At 39.1% G+C, this 22,116-nt stretch overlaps 1 protein-coding gene across 1 annotated transcript; it reads left to right on the forward strand.

Annotated features, from left to right (window-relative positions):
* The first annotated feature begins 4,186 nt into the window (after positions 1 to 4,186).
* On the forward strand, positions 4,187 to 19,406 carry LOC127634206 (TBC1 domain family member 24-like). Its single transcript, XM_052113666.1, is given in 8 exon segments — positions 4,187 to 4,243; positions 7,258 to 7,287; positions 7,289 to 8,325; positions 10,938 to 11,096; positions 12,590 to 12,653; positions 12,899 to 12,994; positions 13,281 to 13,521; positions 17,916 to 19,406. Coding segments are annotated over 8 exon segments (1,839 nt in total). The 3' UTR covers positions 18,071 to 19,406.
* The last annotated feature ends 2,710 nt before the right edge of the window (positions 19,407 to 22,116 follow it).

The following is a 22,116-nucleotide window of genomic DNA, read 5'->3' on the forward strand; positions in this document are numbered from 1 at the left end:
TTTCAATATTTCTGTGATCAAGGGTGTAGATTTGGCTTGAATGTTGAGGGGTGGGGGGGGTTGCAGCATAAAGCATTTACATCCATCTGTGATAATCTAACAGTGTGAAGAGTTGCTGACAAGCCCGGCCTTCTTTTTGAGTGCCAACGGAATTGCAAAGTTAATCCTATCGACAGAATGACATACGCCTCGTGTAAAGAGATCTGCTGAGTAGCTTGAAAGTAGCATTTACTTTGAGCATTTGTGTAAACACTGAACTAACTGTAGATTTGTGTTTAAACCAGAGGACTCATTTAAGGTTTATATGTTCAATGTGTTAGTTGTAAGTAAGATTGTGGTAAGATGAGCCTGTGGGTAAATTGGCCCACCCTGTGTATCTAGGCAACATATTGTACATGTTTTTGTCATGTGACCTTGTAAGCAGGAAGTATTTACACTCACCTAAAGGATTATTAGGAACACATACTAATACTGTGTTTGACCCCCTTTCGCCTTCAGAACTGCCTTAATTCTACGTGGCATTGATTCAACAAGGTGCTGAAAGTATTCTTTAGAAATGTTGGCCCATATTGATAGGATAGCATCTTGCAGTTGATGGAGATTTGTGGGATGCACATCCAGGGCACGAAGCTCCCATTCCACCACATCCCAAAGATGCTCTATTGGGTTGAGATCTGGTGACTGTGGGGGCCATTTTAGTACAGTGAACTCATTGTCATGTTCAAGAAACCAATTTGAAATGATTCGAGCTTTGTGACATGGTGCATTATCCTGCTGGAAGTAGCCATCAGAGGATGGGTACATGGTGGCCATAAAGGGACGGACATGGTCAGAAACAATGCTCAGGTAGGCCGTGGCATTTAAACGATGCCCAATTGGCACTAAGGGGCCTAAAGTGTGCCAAGAAAACATCCCCCACACCGTTACACCACCACCACCAGCCTGCACAGTGGTAACAAGGCATGATGGATCCATGTTCTCATTCTGTTTACGCCAAATTCTGACTCTACCATCTGAATGTCTCAACAGAAATCGAGACTCATCAGACCAGGCAACATTTTTCCAGTCTTCAACTGTCCAATTTTGGTGAGCTCTTGCAAATTGTAGCCTCTTTTTCCTATTTGTAGTGGAGATGAGTGGTACCCGGTGGGGTCTTAATAACGAGTGGTTATTTCAGGCAAAGTTGCTCTTCTATCAGCTTGAATCAGTCGGCCCATTCTCCTCTGACCTCTAGCATCAACAAGGCATTTTCGCCCACAGGACTGCCGCATACTGGATGTTTTTCCCTTTTCACACCATTCTTTGTAAACCCTAGAAATGGTTGTGTGTGAAAATCCCAGTAACTGAGCAGATTGTGAAATACTCAGACCAGCCCGTCTGGCACCAACAACCATGCCACGCTCAAAATGGCTTAAATCACCTTTCTTTCCCATTCTGACATTCAGTTTGGAGTTCAGGAGATTGTCTTGACCAGGACCACACCCCTAAATGCATTGAAGCAACTGCCATGTGATTGGTTGATTAGATAATTGCATTAATGAGAAATTGAACAGGTGTTCCTAATAATCCTTTAGGTGAGTGTATGTCTGGCTGTGAATAGGAGAAGCACATGGGAAAAGAATAAAGTATTATTATTATTATTTTATTTTTTTACATTTGAGGTTTACTGATTGTTGTGCCAAATAACCCAAATAACATTTCATGCATAATGGTGAATATATTATCCAGTGTATAAATACTCATAGTTGGATTAGCACAATATTAGCCCTGAAGCACTAAGCTAGTTTCCAATATCGTCACTATGGGGCAAAATAAACTGAACAGTCTGGGGAAAGATGAGCCACTGGTTTTCACTGAAACAAATATGTTCAAATAACAAGTGGTGGTGGTGTAGTGGTCTAAGCACGTAACTGGTAATCTGGTAATCAGAAGGTCCCTGGTTCGAGCCCCACAGCACCACCATTGTGTCCTTGAGCAAGGCACTTAACTCCAGGTTGCTCCGGGGGGATTGTCCCTGTAATAAGGGCTCTGTAAGTCGCTTTGCATAAATGTAAATGTTAAGACTTTCTGTATTTACTGTAGGCTATGCTAAGTGGTTGCTCCAAATCCTTCCATCGATTATAGATTAGAAATTATAGATTACAATAAATAATATGTGGAATTTTATTCAGTGTATCACTGGACAAATTCAGTTGATCAGCTTACCCCCAGATGGCTCATTTAACCTAATGACCAGGAGCAACTTACCCCTAACCTGGGGCAAGTTGACCCAGTGGATCACTTTTATTTTCTTAAAGACCAGTTGGCTTTTTTATCATATCAAATGATAGCAGACACCTTGAAATAAAGGTAGCTCTACTCATTTGATCTCTGTCTAATGTTTCCTTGTATAGGAGACAACATCTGTAAAATTTGGCTCAGCTTACCCCAATCTCCCCTACATGTGCAACTGTGCCTGATGTCTGTTTTAGACTCACTTAGCATATTTGCTCACAGTTGTTTATTAGCTTTTATTTGCATCAGGCTCAAATCTGCTCCTAGAGACCTAAACGATCATTGCAGTTGCCATTGTCACCTGACAAAAGTCCAGTCAATGGTTTCACACAAAATGTTCTCTTTATCTTATAGCTTGATCTTCTTTATAGCAGGTGCCACACAATCATTGACTCCTGCCCCCTAGTGGATTTACTGCATAACAGCAGCTTTGGTAGTGTCTTCTGCAGCACAACAGCAGTATTTTCATTAGACAAAAACATAAATGATGACGAGGTCTTTGTGAGGTCAGTCGAATATTTCCAAGTCATTTCAGAGGCGGAGCAATTTATTAAATGTTTTCCCCTTTAGGATAACATGCATAAATTGTTCACAGTGGACCTGGAATGTCTACTGTAAGAAAGTAAATAGAGATTTTGATTTCTAGTTGACTTTAAGCCAGTATTAATATTTGTTTTGGATAGACAAAAATCTGAGCAGTGGACCACCTATTCTATTCATTGTTATTTTTGAGAGATTTTTGTTTTTAAAGTTTGGGTTATTTTGAGGGAGAACACAAGAGCTGCTCTGCGGCCTTGATTGAGTTATCTTAATCACTGTCATGTGTCGGGCGGATGTTGTGCACAAGGCCGGGCGTTGTCTTGATAGTCAGGTGGCCATAAAACTGTAAACAGATCAGGTGATACAAAACAGCAATATACAGATAGATAGATAGACAGACAGACAGACAGACAGACGATAAACAGACAGACAGATAGATACATAGATAGAATGAAAGACACACAGACAGACAGATAGATAGACAGAATGACAGACACACTGACAGACAGACAGTAGATAGACAGACAGATAATAGACAGGCAGACAGATAGACACACAGACAGACAGACGGATAGACAGACAGACAGATAGATAGATAGACAGACAGCTGATAGACAGACAGTCAGATATATAGACAGACAAACTGACAGATAGATACATAGATAGAACGACAGACACACAGACAGACAGAGAGACAGAAAGATAGAGAGACAGACAGATGATAGACAGACAGACAGACAGATAGACTGACAGAATGACAGACACACAGACAGATAGAGATAGACAGAATGACAGACAGACAGACAGATGGATAGACAGACAGATAGATACATAGATAGAATGACAAACACACAGACAGACAGATAGATGATAGATAGAGATAGACAGAATGACAGACAGACAGACAGATAGATGATAGATAGAATGACAGATTGACAGACGACAGACAGACAGATAGATGATAGATAGAATGACAGATTGACAGACGACAGACAGACAGATAGATGATAGATAGAATGACATATAGACAGACGACAGACAGATAGGTGATAGATAGAATGACAGACAGACAGATAGATGATAGATAGAATGACAGACAGACAGATAGATTTTTTTCATTAATTGCTTATTTCTTCTTCTCATAATTGTTTAACTGTTTACATTTAGCTATAAGCCAATTATAGGCTATTTAATAGCCGGTTTCCACTGTGACAACTTACCCAATATGTATTTTCATTGGGGCATGTTGTCACTATAGGTTAACAAAAATATAATATATTATCTCTCTCTCTATAGATATAGAATTCATATTTATTTCCAACATGTCAGTATCTTCACTCTGCCTTCACTGTGACTTTAGCAGTCACCGCGCATGCGCGAACAATCACAAATATGCCCGCTGCCTGACAGACAGTCGACAGCAAATCAGGTAAGACGTTTCCTTCATATGACTATTCCTGTTACCGCTGTGTTACCTTTTTCTGAATTTCAAGCATCTATTCGCGATTCCTATAGGCTAGATAACGCGCTGCGGTATATACTTTTACACGGCGTGACATTAGCATGTGATTCATTGAGTGCCGTACACATTAGCTACACGAGCTACTAACGTTAGCTTAATCTGAAGCCTCACCGTTTAACTCGTGCTATTATTACATGCGCCATGAAGAAACTCGACAGAATCGAATAATACAGAGTTGCGTGAATTTGTTGTGTCTGCATACCAGTGAGTGAGTGAGTGAGTATCTATAGCGTCATCTGTCAAAAGGAGATCTGATTTGACTGATTAAAATGAAAGTGCATGTCTTTGCATGTTCGCTTTTGCAATCGGTCTGTCACTGAAAGTTGTCATGTTAAATGTATGTACTATTTTGTGCACGTTCAGCAAAGCGTGTTTGCATTGCATTAAACGCGAGGAAGTGCGCGCAAGGTTTTCTCACTCTCTGATTGGTCGACAGACTGCTGACGCGTTATCATTACCGTTATAACAATTTTCAATGGCTACCAATTTACCATAATTACTACAATTATTAATATACTACAGTAAAACTGTGATAACTTGGTGTCAGCCATCGCTGTCAATAAAACAAATTACATTTGAGTCATTCCGTGTCAACTCAACCAGAGGTCCCTTGCTTAGAATTATGATTTTGATAAAAAAAAAAAAAAAAAAAAAAAAAAAATATATATATATATAAGTTATAATAATAATCATTCTAGTGAAAAAAAATACATAAATGAAGATGAAAGACAAAATATTAAATTCCATGGATGAATATTTACTGAGTAATCCACTGTTTTATTGAGGGGGGTCCTAACGGCAATTTTCACCTTTGATTTTGGAGCAAAACCACAGATTAAAAAAATACCCTTAGAAAGGTGTCAGCATCATTATTTTATTGTTAAACAGAGATTAGTAGATCTGTTACTAAAACCAATTGAATTTAGCAATCATTGTTGCATTATATGCATATGGTGACAGTTCAAAAATGGGAAAAAAAACAGTTTTCGTGTTCTTTTTCCAAAGTTGCCCTGCCTGTAACTCAAGAAGTATTCAAGATATTTTACTATCCTTTTAGATTCTGGTTAAAAACAAACTTTTCTTTTGGTATTTCCATTTTTAAGGCCCTATATGGTTCAGTCCCAGAGATAAGGGGATCTCAATGTGGCTCCATGAGTAAAATACACATATTCAGTGGTCAAAAACCAAATGTGGGTCATTTTGCATACAGCTGATACTTTTTGTCTTTTAAAGAGCAATGTCTGAAGTACAAATAACGTTGAAACTAGAACTGTGTCTTGTTTTCCTCTATCAAAACAATTGCATAGAACATACCAATGTTTGTGCCAAAAAAACACTGAAATGGTCAAGTTGAATAAATAAAGGTACATTTCTAGTTTGTTCTTCAGACATTCCTCTTTAAATAGTGCACACACATCGCCCAAATGTCTATTTAATGTGCACATTTTAACCTGAAAGATTAGCGTTTGATGCAATCTACAAAACATCTCTGACTGGAGTCACTCCGCACGCCCTGGATTCGAACTCGTGACTTCAGGGGTGGTAGTCAGCGTCAATGCTCGCTGAGATACCCAGACCCCCTATAGTTTCATTGGACTGTTCTGCAAAAGTTCCCTGACTAAAATTGAGAGTTCTGGCTATAAGGGAGCTCTTGCCTCATAGCGTCCCTTAAATGCATGAATCCAGTGCACAACACTCATAAATGCCATGAAAAAGAGCAAGGAAGAGTGGAAAACAGGGATAGGAGAGAGAAAGATGTAGGGAAAAACAAAGTGAAGAGATTCCTGTTTTCCTGTCAGTCGAAATCTAATAAGTGTAATTGGCGAATTCTATTGAATTGATTCTGAAAGACACAAATACACACAAACAGACTCACGGAAGGCATGAAAGGGAGAAGAGATTTAGTCTTGGGATCAATGCATTTTTCACGCATCGATAATCAGAAGATTTTCCAGATGATTATCTGGATTTATTTTTCAGATTTAAACTGGGCTGCTCATTGCAAAATGGTCTGTCTCTGAGAGTAAAGTGTGAGCAACAGGGTAAATTAAAGACTTGGCATGTTCTAAAATTCGAAAAAAGTTATTTTCTACCAATGTACACACACACACACACACACACACACACCACCAATGCTCAGCGCTACATGTCTGCAGTGTCACGGAGCGCAACTCGCATATATTTCCATTAAATTAGACCCAAATCATTATCGGTGGAAAAAGATTAATTTACTCTAGCCATGGCTGGGGGATACATTGTGTATGCTGTATGTGTCTTTCATATAACCTACACAATGTATTTTCAGTTACAAATGTGTCATTTTGTGTTTTGACAGCTTGAATGAATCGTCTTCAAAGATACATTCAGAGAAATTGCTCAATAAACGTCGCCATTTCCAGTCGTTTATTTTGTGCAGTTACACCAGTTTCATACACTAACCTGCGAACTCATCAACGTCATTTTGTTCATTCTTGAATAAGTACAAAAACCTTCGTAACTTTGGACTGCCGTCTGCTGGTCTCATCAGGTCAGTGTGTGTGATACCTCGACCGGCTTCGGTAAATGTTATATCACCCTCTTGTGGTATCCCAACGCCATTACGCCAGATTGTTAAACAGAGGCCAACTGAGTGAATTGGAAAGCATGCAAATTAGGCTTCTGATTTAAATGTCGGGCCATTTAAAATATCCAAAATATATTGACAAAATAACGTGCCGATCAATAATCTATAGTGTTTCTAAGTCGGACCAGATTTAGTTTGAGTTTTTATGCAAAACATAGTTTAAAAACCTGATTTATATTGTATGATGTCGTCCAAATCACAACGAATTCTTGAACAAAATGCTAATATTGGCCCATATACATAAATAAGTAAAAATATTAATTTTATTGTCAATCTCTCTTGTTTCTTTTCTCAACAGCTGGTGCAGCATGGGCGGCTAGTTTCTCTGTTTTTCTATCTCTCTGTATTTATCTCTCTCTTTCTGTGTTTGGCGCTTGAGGTCAGAGGTCATGGCTGGGGATTGTGGTGCATTTGTGGACTGGTCTCAGATGGGAGATGTTTCTCAAGACGGGCCTCCCGGTAAGACTGATTATAAGGAGTTAAAAGAGCTGAAACAACATGCCCGCTCAGGCCAGTGGGCGAAAAATCACGCCCAGCGTGCTGCCATTTATCAGCATCTGCTCAAAGCGCTCCCGTGCCGAACCGTCACTCCGGATGCTGAGGTCTACCGGGACATTGTTGGGAATTCCACCAGCAAGCGGAACCCATCCGCCTATCCGTTACCTGAGTTTGTGGATGAGATGGCGGTTCCGCGGTATTGTCTCAAAGCGGAATCCGTTGGCTCGGTGCACGCCATCATTTCCTGCGTGGCAGGGCAGTTCCCGGACATCTCGTACTGCCCGTCCTTGCCTGTGATGACTGCGTTGTTGCTGCATTGGAGCGCGGACGAAGCGCAGTGCTTTGAGAGTGTCAGTCGCATGTTAGCTTGCAACGAGCCAGGCCGCCGTTTGTTAGATCAGACTTTTCTCGCATATCAATCGACCTGCATGACCTTCGGCGATCTTGCGAATAAATACTGCCCCGCTGCACACAAGCTGATGGTTGCCACGGCGACAGACGTGCTGGAGGTGTACTCTGATTGGCAGCGATGGGTTCTCGGTGACCTGCCGTTTAGCTACGCTGCACGCGTGCTGGACGTCTTCTTGGTGGAGGGCTACAAAGTTCTTTATCGCGTCGCGCTGGCGATTCTGAAGTTCTACCGCAAGCAGAGCGCAGCCTCTGGATCAGCCCTAACCAAAAAGGACTCTGCAGGGGTCAGAGGTGATATCCAGGCATTTGTGCAGAACATTGGGCAAAGTGTAACACCGGACAAACTGCTAGAGAAAGCCTTCTCCATTCGCTTATTCAGCCGCAAGGAGATCACGCTGCTACAGCTGGCCAATGAGAAATCACTTCAGCAGAAGGGCATCACCGTCAAACAGAAAAGGTATTGATGAATGATAAGTCTGTGATCAATTAACTGAACTATTTATAGAAGAAACTATCAAGTTTACTACTCTTACTCTTTCTGCAGTATGTTTGCTGTGCACTAGAGCTGAATGATCACACTATAATTGCAACGATTTTTCTGGCTATATAAAATGAAGCAACATTGTGATGATTTTAATGCACTTTTTATTTGACCGCTACGTTTCCTGAAAAGAGTGTCATTAGACTGATTTTACGATCCTTCAGGACTGCACAATTCATTAAAAATAACAACAGCGTTATGGTGTGCCCTTTACAGTAAACGTGTGACATTTATTATATTACTATTGTTTAAAACAAATCTAATCCTCAAAATAATAATAAACTTGACTTGGTCCAACAATAATTTGGTACTATAATATTCAACTGGGTTCCAAAAAATAAGTGAGTGAAGTTAGTTTTTTCACACCCTGTTGTGCAAACCATATATGTAGGTAAATAATAGAGATAGACCAATATATCGGTTTTACCGATTAATCGGTACCGATAGCGGGTTTTTTAACTATCGTTATCGGGAAAATGTATGCCGGTAGTTGTTTTAATTCCTCCATGTTCCTCTGATAAGTACGTTTAAACTGAAGCATGGGCATGCAAAGAAAAATGTGACTATACATTAGGGCTGCAACTAACGATTATTTTAATAATCGATTAATCTAATGATTATTAGAGCGACTATTCGGCGATTATTACACCGATTAATCATTAGCTCTTAACCGATTATTCAGCTTGTGCTCTGACTTAAAAGGTTGGATTAAACGTGCTTATTAACAATAAAGAGGACAAAATCATCTTTTAAAAATACCTCTAAATTACATTCACTGAATTAAAGGGAAAAAAACGTTGTATTTAAGTAAAGAAATCATATTGTTATCAAGTGTTTTTGTCTTGTTTTCCATTTAAAAATGTCTAAAAATCCTTAAAACATGATACATTTAATTGAGAAGCAACATATAAGATATGTATACTTGCTTAAATCTTAAATATACTGTAAGTGTATTTTTTCACTTGGTTATAATATATTATATTCAAGAGCTGTTCTCTAAAAGCAAGTCTAAATATCTTATCTGCTGCTTCTCGGGTGAATGCATAATTTTTAAAGGATTTTTAGATATTTTAAAATATGTGTATTTTTAATATTATATTCAACATTCTCAGATAAAACATTTTCTTCTGCAGTACAGCTGCTAAAGTAAATGTATGTTGTTTTAAAGGACTTTTAGATATTTATATTAGAAAACAAGCCAAAGACGTCCTCTCTCACCTTTCTGTTCACTTCAATCCATCTTTAACTAAAAAAATATTTTTATTAATAAAGCACGTATAGCCAATTTTCTTCACGATAAGAAATGCACAGTGACACATATATTATGATGCAATAAGTCGCGAGTCATCATGTTATAATCTAGCTGCTGTACGCGTGTGCGCTCGAGGGACGAGCGTCCCGTGACAGAGTGTGCATCAGATCGGATGCAGAATGATTCAATCTCTCCCCCTTAGATGGGGACATTGAACTCATAGAAGAGGCGCTGACCGATTTTGTAGGTATTTACGTGATCTGCTTTCCTATTATTTGAAACTTAATAAAGCTATAACGCATTATAACTGCACTTAAGATGTAACGTCAGAGTGTTTCCTCTAAAGATGCTCGACGCGCAAGTTTTCTCCAATTATACCAAAAGTGCTTCTGAATGTACTTTTTTTTTTAATACTTTGTGATCTACATCACCTGAAGCCGTTTGGAAAGTTTGGAGGGCATCTGTGATCGGTGTAATTCTTCCTCTCCTCAGTCAGGCGCGAGCTGCAGTGCTGCTCTTCATTCCAGTTTCATATGATCTCATGTTACATTAAATGAGATCAAACGACTATTCTGCGATTTAAATTTTTTAAATCGCAGAATAATCGTGCCTCAAACTTCATATATTGTGATTAATAATAATAATAATATATAGGCTATAAAAACCTTAATTTGGTAAATATTAAATATATAGAGCATTGAGGGTCCTGGGTAGCTCGGCGAGTAAAAATGCTGATTATCATCAGTAATATTAAATGGATATGCAAGTAATTGAACCTCTTTATATTTAATATAAATTGAATTAGAATGAAAGTCAACTTTACTTAAAAAGACATCAAGTTATATGGACGGGTTATATTGAATGTTAACTTTATGTTCTTATTAAACATACTTTTTTACAATGAGGTCATTTGACAACAATATATCATACTACTGTTAAATGTATGTATTGTTGCAGGTAGGCAGTACACAGTCTTGAGTTTGGCTCTATTATCTTGCAGCTTTTCCTCTAAATTCCATGTTTATTTCTCATTCCCTCCATTTTTATTGTTTTCTCTTATTTCTCTGCTCTCTACTCTGTCTGTGTTCAGCTCTATCAGAAGGTAGGTATTCCTCCTCCTCATCATCATCATCATCATCATATTTCTGTTTGACTTCTTTGTCAGAGCCATTTATTTTTGTTGTACTAACAATCACATACAGATTTTAGTAATAAGTGTGACATTCAGTTATGAAATTCTAGTCTCATTCTTTCTCATTTTGTTTTCTCTCTTTAGACAAAATATGCAGTTAGCGGTGAATGCGGATAATTTCAGCTCCGAGATCGTCAGTGCTGAAGAGATCAGAGATATCTGGTCGTGGATTCCTGAACGCTTCGCTCTGTGTCAACCACAGCTGCTCTTTACAACATCAACACACGGCTGCAGCCTGAACAGGTTCAAACACACACAGATAAACACAAATGACACAATACCTGTTGCTCTGAATGAATGAACAATATCTAATACACTTATTTGCATATAATATATATTTTAATAAATATGTATTAATTGCCATCCCTAACTGTTATAGCTCTTTAATACAATTATGACAAATCAGTCATTCATTGTTTGCTCACCCCTGTGTTGTTATAACTCTATATGACTTTCTTTATTTTTCTGAACACAAAGGGAGAAATTGTGAAATAATGTTGTGCTCAGTGATGTCATACAATGGCAGTTTATGGTGACACATCTTCAAGCTTCAAAAGTATCATTCAGAAGTCTAATTAATTATTCATGAGACTCATGATTGTTATGAAGGTTGTTCAAAATAGTTTATTCAGTTTATGAAACTGAAATATTATGTATTATGTATTGCATTGTGCGTTCATGATAGGGCACGAGAGCAACAGTTCACACAGCGCCCTCGCGATATTGGGGCGTTCAAGCGAAAACTCGTTTTATTTATCAAAAAACAGGTCCTGCACAGCGATAGGGACATCAGAACACATCTGCACACAAAACAGAGAACAGAACTTACTAAACATGTCTGAAGAGTTTGTAGTTGAAGAATTGATGCATTTCTATGCCCAGCCTTATTTTATTGAACGTTTTTGGACTGGTGCCAGTTCACAGTGTACGGAGTTACCCACACAATGCCGAAAATAGGAAACAAGTGATTGATAAAATGTACCGTCACTCATCATGGCTGGTTAGGACAAAAACTCTGATTAACATAGAGAATATACCTTTTATCGCATGTTGTTTGCCGTAAGGTTAGGACACGCTGTGACTGTGGTGTCCTGTAGCTCCTCTATGTTTCTGTGTGATTACCGAATACTCTTTTAAAAAAATAAGGCTGGGCATAGAAATGCATCAGTTCTTCAACTACAAACTCTTCAGACATGTTTAGTAAGTTCTGTTCTCTGTTTTGTGTGCAGCTGTATTCTGATGTCACTATCACTGTTTTTAGATAAACAAAACACTTATTCGCTTGAACGCCCCAATGTTGCGAGGGCGCTGCGTAAACTGTTGCTCTCGTGCCCTATCATGAACGCACACACAGGAGATCAACGGTCAGTGAATATTTTCACTAAATAATACATTAGATTTCAGTTTGTTTCTCACTAAATCTTATTGTATACTTTCATAACAATCATGAGTCTCATGAATAATTAATTCGACTTCTGAATGATACTTTTGAAGCTTGAAGACGTGGTCACCATAAACTGCCATTGTATGACATCACTAAGCACAACATTATTCACAATTTCTCATATAGAGTCATAAACACAGGGGTGAGTAAACGATGAATGGATTTTCATTTTTGGGTGAAATAATCCTTTAACTTTCAACAGTTTCTTAATGATTTGAGCATCAAAATGCTGCATAGTATAGTAATACATTTTATTGCAAAGTATTTTTTATTTTATTAACGTTTGCTTCAGGTTTTATTCGCATTGTGAGGGATACGAACCAACACTGATGCTCATCAGAACTACAGATGGAGAGGTAAAATCCCTGTTGGAAATAAGGGCTTGTAGTCTCACAAACACATCCATACTAATGCGTTTTCACTTTCCTAATGCCATCATTTTACGAAGTATGTGACAATACCAACTGTTTTGGTGGAGGTCTGTATGAGAGTATGTAAACATAAACTTGTGTGAACTAAGATGCAGATTACTTTCAAGGTGAGATTCAGGAGAGCTCAGTTCATTTGTGATTGACATGTCTCTCATCCAATCATGTTCAAGGTGTGTGGGGCCTTCCTGTCCACTGATTGGGAGGAGCGTAAGAGAGGCGGGAATAAGCTCAGCTTCTTTGGCACTGGAGAGTGTTTCGTCTTCAGAGTATGTCTCATTTCATGCAGTCATTCCTTTAATTATTTATCTGTTTATTGAATGTGTAAATATTTTACATTTAATGACCATTATAATCATTAGGTGGCACTATTTTCTTGACTATTTGACCAGAGAATGTAGATTATTTTGTCAGGTTTGCAAAGTATATAAAACGTACCATCAGCAAACTGATTTTTCCCTCCAAAACTCCATTTAGCGACACGTCAAGCCTCTTTTAGGCTCAAATGCCTGTTTGTGTGTTACGTGGTTGAAACGTGTATAATGTGTGTTTCAGTTGAAGCCTGAGATGGAGCGTTATGAGTGGGTCATAATCAAACACCCAGAGCTGGCAAACGCAACCCAGCCCGCAGGCGATGAACAGGCCTGTGCAGTCGGCAACGGCACACCACAGTCCCTAGAGAAACCAGCTGTAGACCCATCTTATCTCTCTCCTTTCCTGTCTGCACGACACTTCAACCTGAACTCACGCAACACCTCCATGTTTATGGCGGGAAACATCGACTCCATTATTATCGGTAAATTACTTGCATATGCGACTAAAATAAGTCTGTAATTAGCCACTGGCTAGTAAATGATGATCTGCACTTATATAGCACCTTTTATTAACCTTAGCGGTTACCAAAGCACTTTACACTATGTCCCATTCACCCATTCACACACATTCACACTCCAATGACGGCAGAGCTGCCACGCATGATGCTAGCATGCCATTGGGAGCAACTTGGGGTTCAGTGTCTTGCCCAAGGACACTTCGGCATGTGGAGTGGCGTCTGCCAACCCTGCCTATTAGCGGCCGACCCGCTCTACCACCTGAGCCACAGCCGCCCACTAAATGTTCTTAAGCTTAAGCACAGCGATCCTTTTACCGAATAACAAGCTGTTGTTTAAGAAGCTGGATTCAGGTGGGGGTTCTGGGTAGCTCATTGAGTATTGATGCTGACTATCACCCCTGGAGTCACGAGTTCATATCCAGGGTGTGCTGAGTGACTCCAGCCATGTCTCCTAAGCAACCAAATTGGCCCGGTTGCTAGGGAGGGTAGAGTCATGTGGGGTAACCTCCTCGTGGTGGTGATTAGTGGTTCTCGCTCTCAATGGGGCGTGTGGTGAGTTGTGTGTGGATCGTGGAGAGTAGCATGAGCCTCCACATGCTGTGAGTCTCCGCGGTGTCATGCACAACGAGTCACGTGATCAGATGCGCGGATTGACGGTCTCAGAAGCGGAGACAACTGAGACTTGTCCTCCGTCACCCGGATTGAGATGAGTAACTGCACCACCACGAGAACCTAGTGGGAATTGGGCATTCCAAATTGGGAGAAAAGGGGATAAAAAAGAAGCTGGATTCAGCATCGTCTTTTACTGGGTGTTGAGTCTCGTGAGTGGACTATGAAGGAAAATTCCTTAGTTGAGCCATGATATGCCATAGTTATATTTACATTGCATTTAATGACGTCAACTCTGATTTTGCTTCAACTTTTCCACGGACTGTTTTCACAACATTCTCAGTTTTACTGCATGGCTACAAACCAGTAATGCACCTGTTGGACATCTGTTAAGGTAAAAGTGTTGCAAAATACTTTCGAGTGCTTGTAGATTTGAATTTGATAACTTGTACAATAAATTTTTTTACACTTCAGTCAATACACGTTATGCAGGTAAAAGCTTCCTTTTGGCTCGTTCTGTGTATTTTGTGTCCAAAGATGAGATCCACTCCATTTTCATATCTCTTTTAATATTCTATCTGTTAGTTACAGTCAGTTGGTGATCAAAAAGTAAAAAATGTACATTAATTATATTCTATCTATCATACATTGCACGGATGTATCTCTCTCATTAATGTCCATTGTGCTAATTCAACTGTAAACATTTGCTCGCAGAGCTGCACGTTCTCTTAAAGAGACAGTACCATTCTAACGCTTATTATACATATCATGTATAATAGTGTGGTGGTGGTGGTGTGGTAGGAGGTGGCGGTGTAGTGGTCTAAAGCACATAACTGGTAATCAGAAGGTTGCTGGTTCAATCCCCACAGTCACCACCATTGTGTCCTTGAGTAAGGCACTTAACTCCAGGATGCTCCGGGGGGATTGTCCCTGTAATAAGTGCACTGTAAGTCGCTTTGGATAAAAGTGTCTGCCAAAATGCATAAATGTAAATGTAAATATCAATGTAAATCGTATAAGTCAGGGCTCGACAGTAACGCTTGTCCGGGACAATTTGATTTTTTTAAGGGGCAAGTGAAAGAGAATTGTACTTGCCTGACTGGACAAGCAGCCTGATTTAAACATCAATAATTAAAACAAATATATAGCCTAGGCCTGTGACACTTATTACGAACTGGGCATGAATTCCGGCAGGGGGTTGCACACAATTCTGTCCCCGCTTTTATTGTAATATTAGAGTCAGTGTGACTGATCAGGTGCTATCTGCTTCTCTCGCTGAATTCCACGTATCAATGGACACGTGTCGAGTTTGGAGCGGGAGCGGCTGTGGCTCAGGTGGTAGAGTGGGTTGTCCACTAATCGCAGGGTTGGCGGTTTGATTCCCGGCCCACATGACTACACATGTCGAAGTGTCCTTGGGCAAGACACTGAACCCCAAGTTGCTCCCAATGTCAGACTAGCACCTTGCATGGCAGCTCTGCCCTCTGCCCTACGCAAACAAGCGAAACAATTCACTCCCTGTTATGAACAACGAAGCAGACTATAGTGCAACGCGTGACATTGGAGTGACCTGATTTTGCCTCCTCACATCGTGCGGCTCATATTACAGCACCTTTCACAAGGCAGAAATAGCAAACAATGCTTTGTGAACCACTGGACTACTCAGCTGCTGGGTGTAGAGGAGCGTTAAAACTGTATATTTTCTCCCCTTTGAATAATATAAGTAGGCCTATGTACTGATTTTATAAATAATATATTAATAATGTTCATACATATTTCAAACCTCATCCTGTTATCTATCTTTAATATATGTGATTTAGCAGTAAGGTCCCCTCTTTCAGGATTTCTTCTCTTAATTTTTTGTGCATTTTGTCAACTTTAGTCTGGTGACTAAAGCTGGTGACTATGGGCATAACTTGCTCATCTAATGTATTGCAAACCCATATGACATCTATTCTTTTATCCATGGACCACAGGAGGAGATGTTAGGCAGAATGTTAGTCTCAGTCACCATTTACATATATTGTATGGAAAGAAAAATGAATGAAAGTCAATGGTGACTGGGGCTAACATTCTGCCTTTTGTATTTCATTTAAATGTATCCCTTGTGTGGGCTTGGAACAACATGAGATCGAGTAATCATGACAGAAAATATCTAATTCACTTGTCCGAAGGACAAGCAAGTGACAATCCTTAATATCGAGCCCTGCAAGTGCATATAAACAAACATCAGTATAATAAATGTGTAAAAATAAACACTTAAAGGGACAGTCCTTTTTAGGAAATATTTTAACTTCAACAAACATTGTAAAATGGAAGTGAAATGATTATTTTTATAATACACTTATTAAATTATTGTTATATGAGGAATTCTATTTTCATTATTAAGTTCCAACCTTGTGAATGTTTTGCTAAAAATGTGTATTTACGTTTTTAAATGGTGACAACAGCTTGTGTTCATGACATCATATAAATTGATAGAATGTGAAATTTGTACTTTTTTAAATAGCTAAAATGTTCGGATCCAGGGTGTGCTGAGTGACTCCAGTCAGGCTTCCTAAGCAACCAAACTGGCCCGGTTGCTAGGGTGGGTAGAGTCGCATGGGGTAACCTCCTCGTGGTTGCTATAATGTGGTTCTCGCTCTCGGTGGGGCGCGTTGTGAGTTGTGCGTGGATGCCACGGAGAATAGTGTGAAGCCTCCACATGTGCTAGGTCTCCGTGGTAACGTGCTCAACAAGCCACGTGATAAGATGCGTGGATTGACTGTCCCAGACGTGGAGGCAACTGAGATTCATCCTCCACCACCCGGATTGAGTCACTATGCCACCACAAGGAATTGGGCATTCCAAATTATATGTGAAGATGCCCCCTTCTCAGTTTGCTTAATATCTTTTTAGTTTTTAGTTGCATTATGCTTACATGTCGTCAAAAGTCTGGCGAGTACAAAACAGAAATTTACTAGCCAATGGTGATACTTTCTCCAACTTGTCCATAGGGGGTTGTCATTTACTGGGATAACCTTACAGTTGTCTTACATCCCAAAGTTAAGATGTTTAATGAGTTTACTGGGATGTTTCCAGTGTGATGCGTTTTATCGTGTTGAGTCAGAAGTCACAATGGGATGTTTATGTGTCTATTCCCAATGCGCCTCAATCTGGGTGGTGGAGGACGAATCTCAGCTGCCTTCGTGTCCGAGACCGTCAATCCGCACATCTTATCACGTGGCTTGTTGAGCGCATTAACGCAGAGATGTAGAGCGTGTGGAGGCTTCACGCTATTCTCCGCGGCATCCACGCACAGCTCACCGTGTGACCCACCGAGAACAAGAACCACATTATAGCGACCACGAGGAGGTTACCCCATGTGACTCCATCCTCCCTAGCAACCGGGCTATTTTGGTTGCTTAGGAGACCTAACTGGAGTCACTCAGCACACCCTGGATTCAAACTCGTGACTCCAGGAGTGGTAGCCAACGTCTTTACCACTGAACCAACCAGGCTCCCCAAAGCTTAAAGTAGTGACCAATCACGCTAGTCATTCAAACGGATGCGCTGCATTAACGCTCTGTCACAGCGATCTTTAGTGTCCATAGAAACATAATAATGATTGCGAGGTGGTAGCTACTTTAACATTTTAAATTAAGAAGTCTTGAGAAAGTTGGGAGCATTCTAATGAACTTGTTATAATTTATCTTATCTTGTGAATCCGTCCCGTTTCTCTCAAACATGATTTTTTGCTGTTTGTGAAGGCGGAGGTGACGGTAACGCGCTCTACATCGATTCTGAGCTGAATCACGGGCGAACCGAGCGCTGTCTGACCTTTGACAACCCGCCGCTGTGTGCCGAGAGCTTCCAGGTGGTGCTGCTGGAGGTATGGGGCTTCAGAGATGCCATGTCAACATAGAGCGGATCGTCACGCTTGTAGATCAAGAGCGGAGAACATCTGGATGGATTCTGTGATTGTACAGTGACTGTGAGATGTTTTTGTGTTGTGTCAGACACCCCTTAATGTTGATGGTAAAAGCATTGATGCTCCTTCAATGCACTAAAATCTGACCTGAGCTCCGGTGAGGATGTTTGTTGTCTATATTTCTAAATGCAAAACATATATGTATCATTTACGGTGATGTATGTCGATACGTTTCTGGAGTTGATCAAGTTGAAGAATTGAGATGCTCTGAGGAAGTAAATGAAGTTAAGTTTAGAATCCAACTGTTTGATCAATTAAGCATTTTGAAATCACTGTTAATCATTATCAGTATCTTAAAGAAATGAGAACCAGCACAGAGAAAGTCTCTCCATCACAACCAAATCCCCTCTGTGCCTGTGTGCCAATTAGGGAAAAAACTGATTTTCCAGGATCTCTGCACATGTGGACCAGAACATAGACCTGCAGTCATTTTGGGTTCATTGACTACAAATTAAAAGTACTTCTGGGCATTTCTAAATGCAGTTATCTTTTAAAGGGATAGTTTGCCCAATAATTAATATTCTTATACCATTCGCTGACCCTCATGTCATCCCCAAACCTGTATGATTTTCCCCCATTGGACACCTCTCGAAGAAATGTAAAAAAATGATACAGTAACCAGGAGCAGTCAAGCTCCAAAAAGGACAAAACACATCGCAAACATTGTCGCATTGTGTATTTTTATTATACATTTATAGTGTTCTGTGTCAAAGCGTTGCAGCTCCTGGTCACTGTATGATTTATTGAGTCATATGGGTTTGGAATGACATGAAGGTGAGTAAAGTAAACACAGATATTTCATTTAGGGGTGAAATATTCCTTTAAACTCCTTTAACTTGAACATACAGTGAGGAACATTTCATATCATTCAAAAACAGTGTAATTTACATTATTACTCTGTCCAAATCACAATGAACCATTCAAACCAGCAAGTGAATATTTAGCTAATCATCAACAGGTTTAATTTCAATGAAAAGGTATATTAAATGGAGATTCTGTGTTTGTTTTGTTAATGAAGGCATATCCAGCACTATATTGCAGTGGGAAGTATTATATTTTATGAAAAGATTCTTTGCACTTACTCAACATGATTTTAAATGGCACTGAATACCCTAATAAGTTGATTGCTTAAACTCGTTCCCTCAATTGAATTGAGAAATTGCTTCTCCAAAACTTGTTTAATTAAGTTCACTTAACTTAGTGTTCAAATTGAATGAACTTAAAGGGGTAGTTCACCAAAAATGAAAATGCAGTCATTGTTTACTCACCCCCGTGTTGTTATAACCCTACATGACTTTCTTTATTTTCTGAACACAAAGGGAGAAATTGTGAAATAATATTGTGCTCAGTGATGTCATACAATGGCAGTTTATGGTGACACATCTTCAAGCTTCAAAAGAACACAAAAGTATCATTCAGAAGTCTAATTAATTATTCATGAGACTCGTGATTGTTATGAAAGTATACGAGAAGATTTGATGAGAAACAAACTGAAATATAATGTATTATTTAGTGAAAATATTCACTGACCCTTGATCTCCTGTGTGTGTGTGTTCATGATGGGGCACGAGAGCAACAGTTCACGCAGACCCCTCGCGACATTGGGGCGTTCAAGAGAATAATCGTTTTGTTTATCTAAATACAGTGATAGTGACAACACAACACAACACAACTGCACATAAACCAGAGAACAGAACTTACTAAACATGTCTGAAGAGTCTGTAGTTGAAGGATTGATGCATTTCTATGCCCAGCCTTATTTTATTGAACGTTTTTGGACTGGTGCCAGTTCACAGTGGATGGAGTTACCTGCGCAATGCCAAAAATAGAAAACAAGCGATCTGATAGAATGGACCGTCGCTCATCACGGCTGGTTAGGACAAAAACTCTGATTACCATAGAGAATATACATTTTATCGCATGTTGTTTGCCGTCAGGTTAGGACATGCTGTGACTGTGGCATCCTGGAGCTCCTCTGTATTTCTGTTTGATTTCCAAGTACCCTGTTAAAAAATAAGGCTGGGCATAGAAATGCATCAATTCTTCAACTACAAACTCTTCAGACATGTTTAGTAAGTTCTGTTCTCTGTTTTGTGTGCAGTTGTGTTGTGATCTGTTGTCACTATTGCTGTATTTAGATAAACAAACAAGTTTTCGCTTGAACACCCCCAATGTCATGAGGGCGCTGTGTGAACTGTTGCTCTCGTGTCCTATCATGAACACAAACAGGAGATCAACGGTCAATGAATATTTACACTAAATAATACATTATATTTCAGTTTCTCATCAAATCTTATCGTATATTTCATAACAATCATGAGTCTCATGAATAATTAATTAGACTTCTGAATGATACTTTTGTGTTCTTTTGAAGCTTGAAGACGTTTCACCATAAACTGCCATTGTATGACATCACAGAGCACAACATTATTTCACAGTTTCTCCCTTTGTGTTCAGTAAAATAAAGAAAGTCATATAGGGTTAAAACAACACTGGGGTGAGTAAACAATGACTGAATTTACATTTTTAAGTGAACTACCCCTTTAACTAAATGCAAGTTGACCTAACTCAGATTTGCTATTTATATGTTGTTGTTTCTACTTAATAATTTAAATAGAATGGACTGAAATTTAGATCATACAATAACACAGCTCAAATAAAGAAGAAAATGAGTGATTCTAGGTCAGCCATTAAATAAACTTTATTCTCCCGAGAAATGCATAATTAAATTAAATGGATTTTTATTACAAGTTTTTATGGAAGTTACAATGTTTAAGGCAACTTAATTTTCCAGCAATGACAACATTAGTGACTACAGTGGGAAGTATTACATTTTATGATCTGTTTCTTTGCACTTACTGAACGTTATTTAGATTTTATGTTGATAAATGTTAGTAAATCATCAATGAATGATCAATATCAATAATGATATCAGTTTATGATCAGTTTAATGAGGATATTACAAGCTCAACTCTCCTCCCTATAGCATATCTCTGAATTAATAATCAAACTTTTGTGTATGTACTTTATCTTTTGAGGTGTACCATATTAAGCTCTGTGTGTGTATGTTTATGTGTCTCGTTCAGGAGAAGCGGGACGTCCAAACCAAATGTGTGTAACAGAATGTGCATGTTTATGATGTATGAAGTCTTAAAAATGTGAGAGTAAAACACATTGTGGGTAACAAACATGGGCCCGTATTCACAAAGATTGTTATCTTACCACTAGGAGCTCTCCAATGAATTTCTAGCTAGGAGTTTTTGCTTAAAACCCATTCACCAAGGGCGGAGCCAGGGGGTGGCTGTGACCCCCGGACAGAAACCTAGCCCACCTGTGTTATGTTTTTTAAGCTGTCTTTGTTTTAGGAGGTACTTTTAGCATTAAAAATGTACATTTAGAGTGACACGCCCCTAATTTTTAAGAGTTGCTCCTCAATTTCAGCATTAGGAGCTACTTTTAGCCTTAAGATTTTATGTGAATATGGGCCCTGAGCTATAGTGTCAAAAATGAAGCAGTGTCTGTCTCGTAATTTATGAGTTTATCTGCTCGTATAGAAGTTGTAAAGGATGGTTTCTCCTATATGCAGGGCACATTGGCTCTTTAAACTTGGGAGTCGTCTATTCCGATGAAGTTTGGAATTCATAACTGTGCAAGTTGTCAATAAAATAAATGCATTTATTGTTGTCTTTGTATATATTAATCTATTAACCCTGTCCTTTACAAAATATACATCACCAGTATTTTACACTTTACATTTTTCAGCTAAAAGCTCTCTTCTATTCTCATGATATGTGTGATTCATTGACCTTATAGTACAGATTCTCCCTTTGGCTTAATGAGACCAGACTAATTGATCTGCCCTCATGTGTCCTGAACAACATGTGTTTACCAACACTGAATAACACGCAAAGTCCCTTTATTAAAGGACTCCTATGGCATTATGATTTTACAGGCTATGTACTGTAAATAAGTATAAACAT

The sequence above is a fragment of the Xyrauchen texanus genome, chromosome 41, assembly GCF_025860055.1.
Source record: "Xyrauchen texanus isolate HMW12.3.18 chromosome 41, RBS_HiC_50CHRs, whole genome shotgun sequence".
Classification (NCBI taxonomy): domain Eukaryota; kingdom Metazoa; phylum Chordata; class Actinopteri; order Cypriniformes; family Catostomidae; genus Xyrauchen; species Xyrauchen texanus.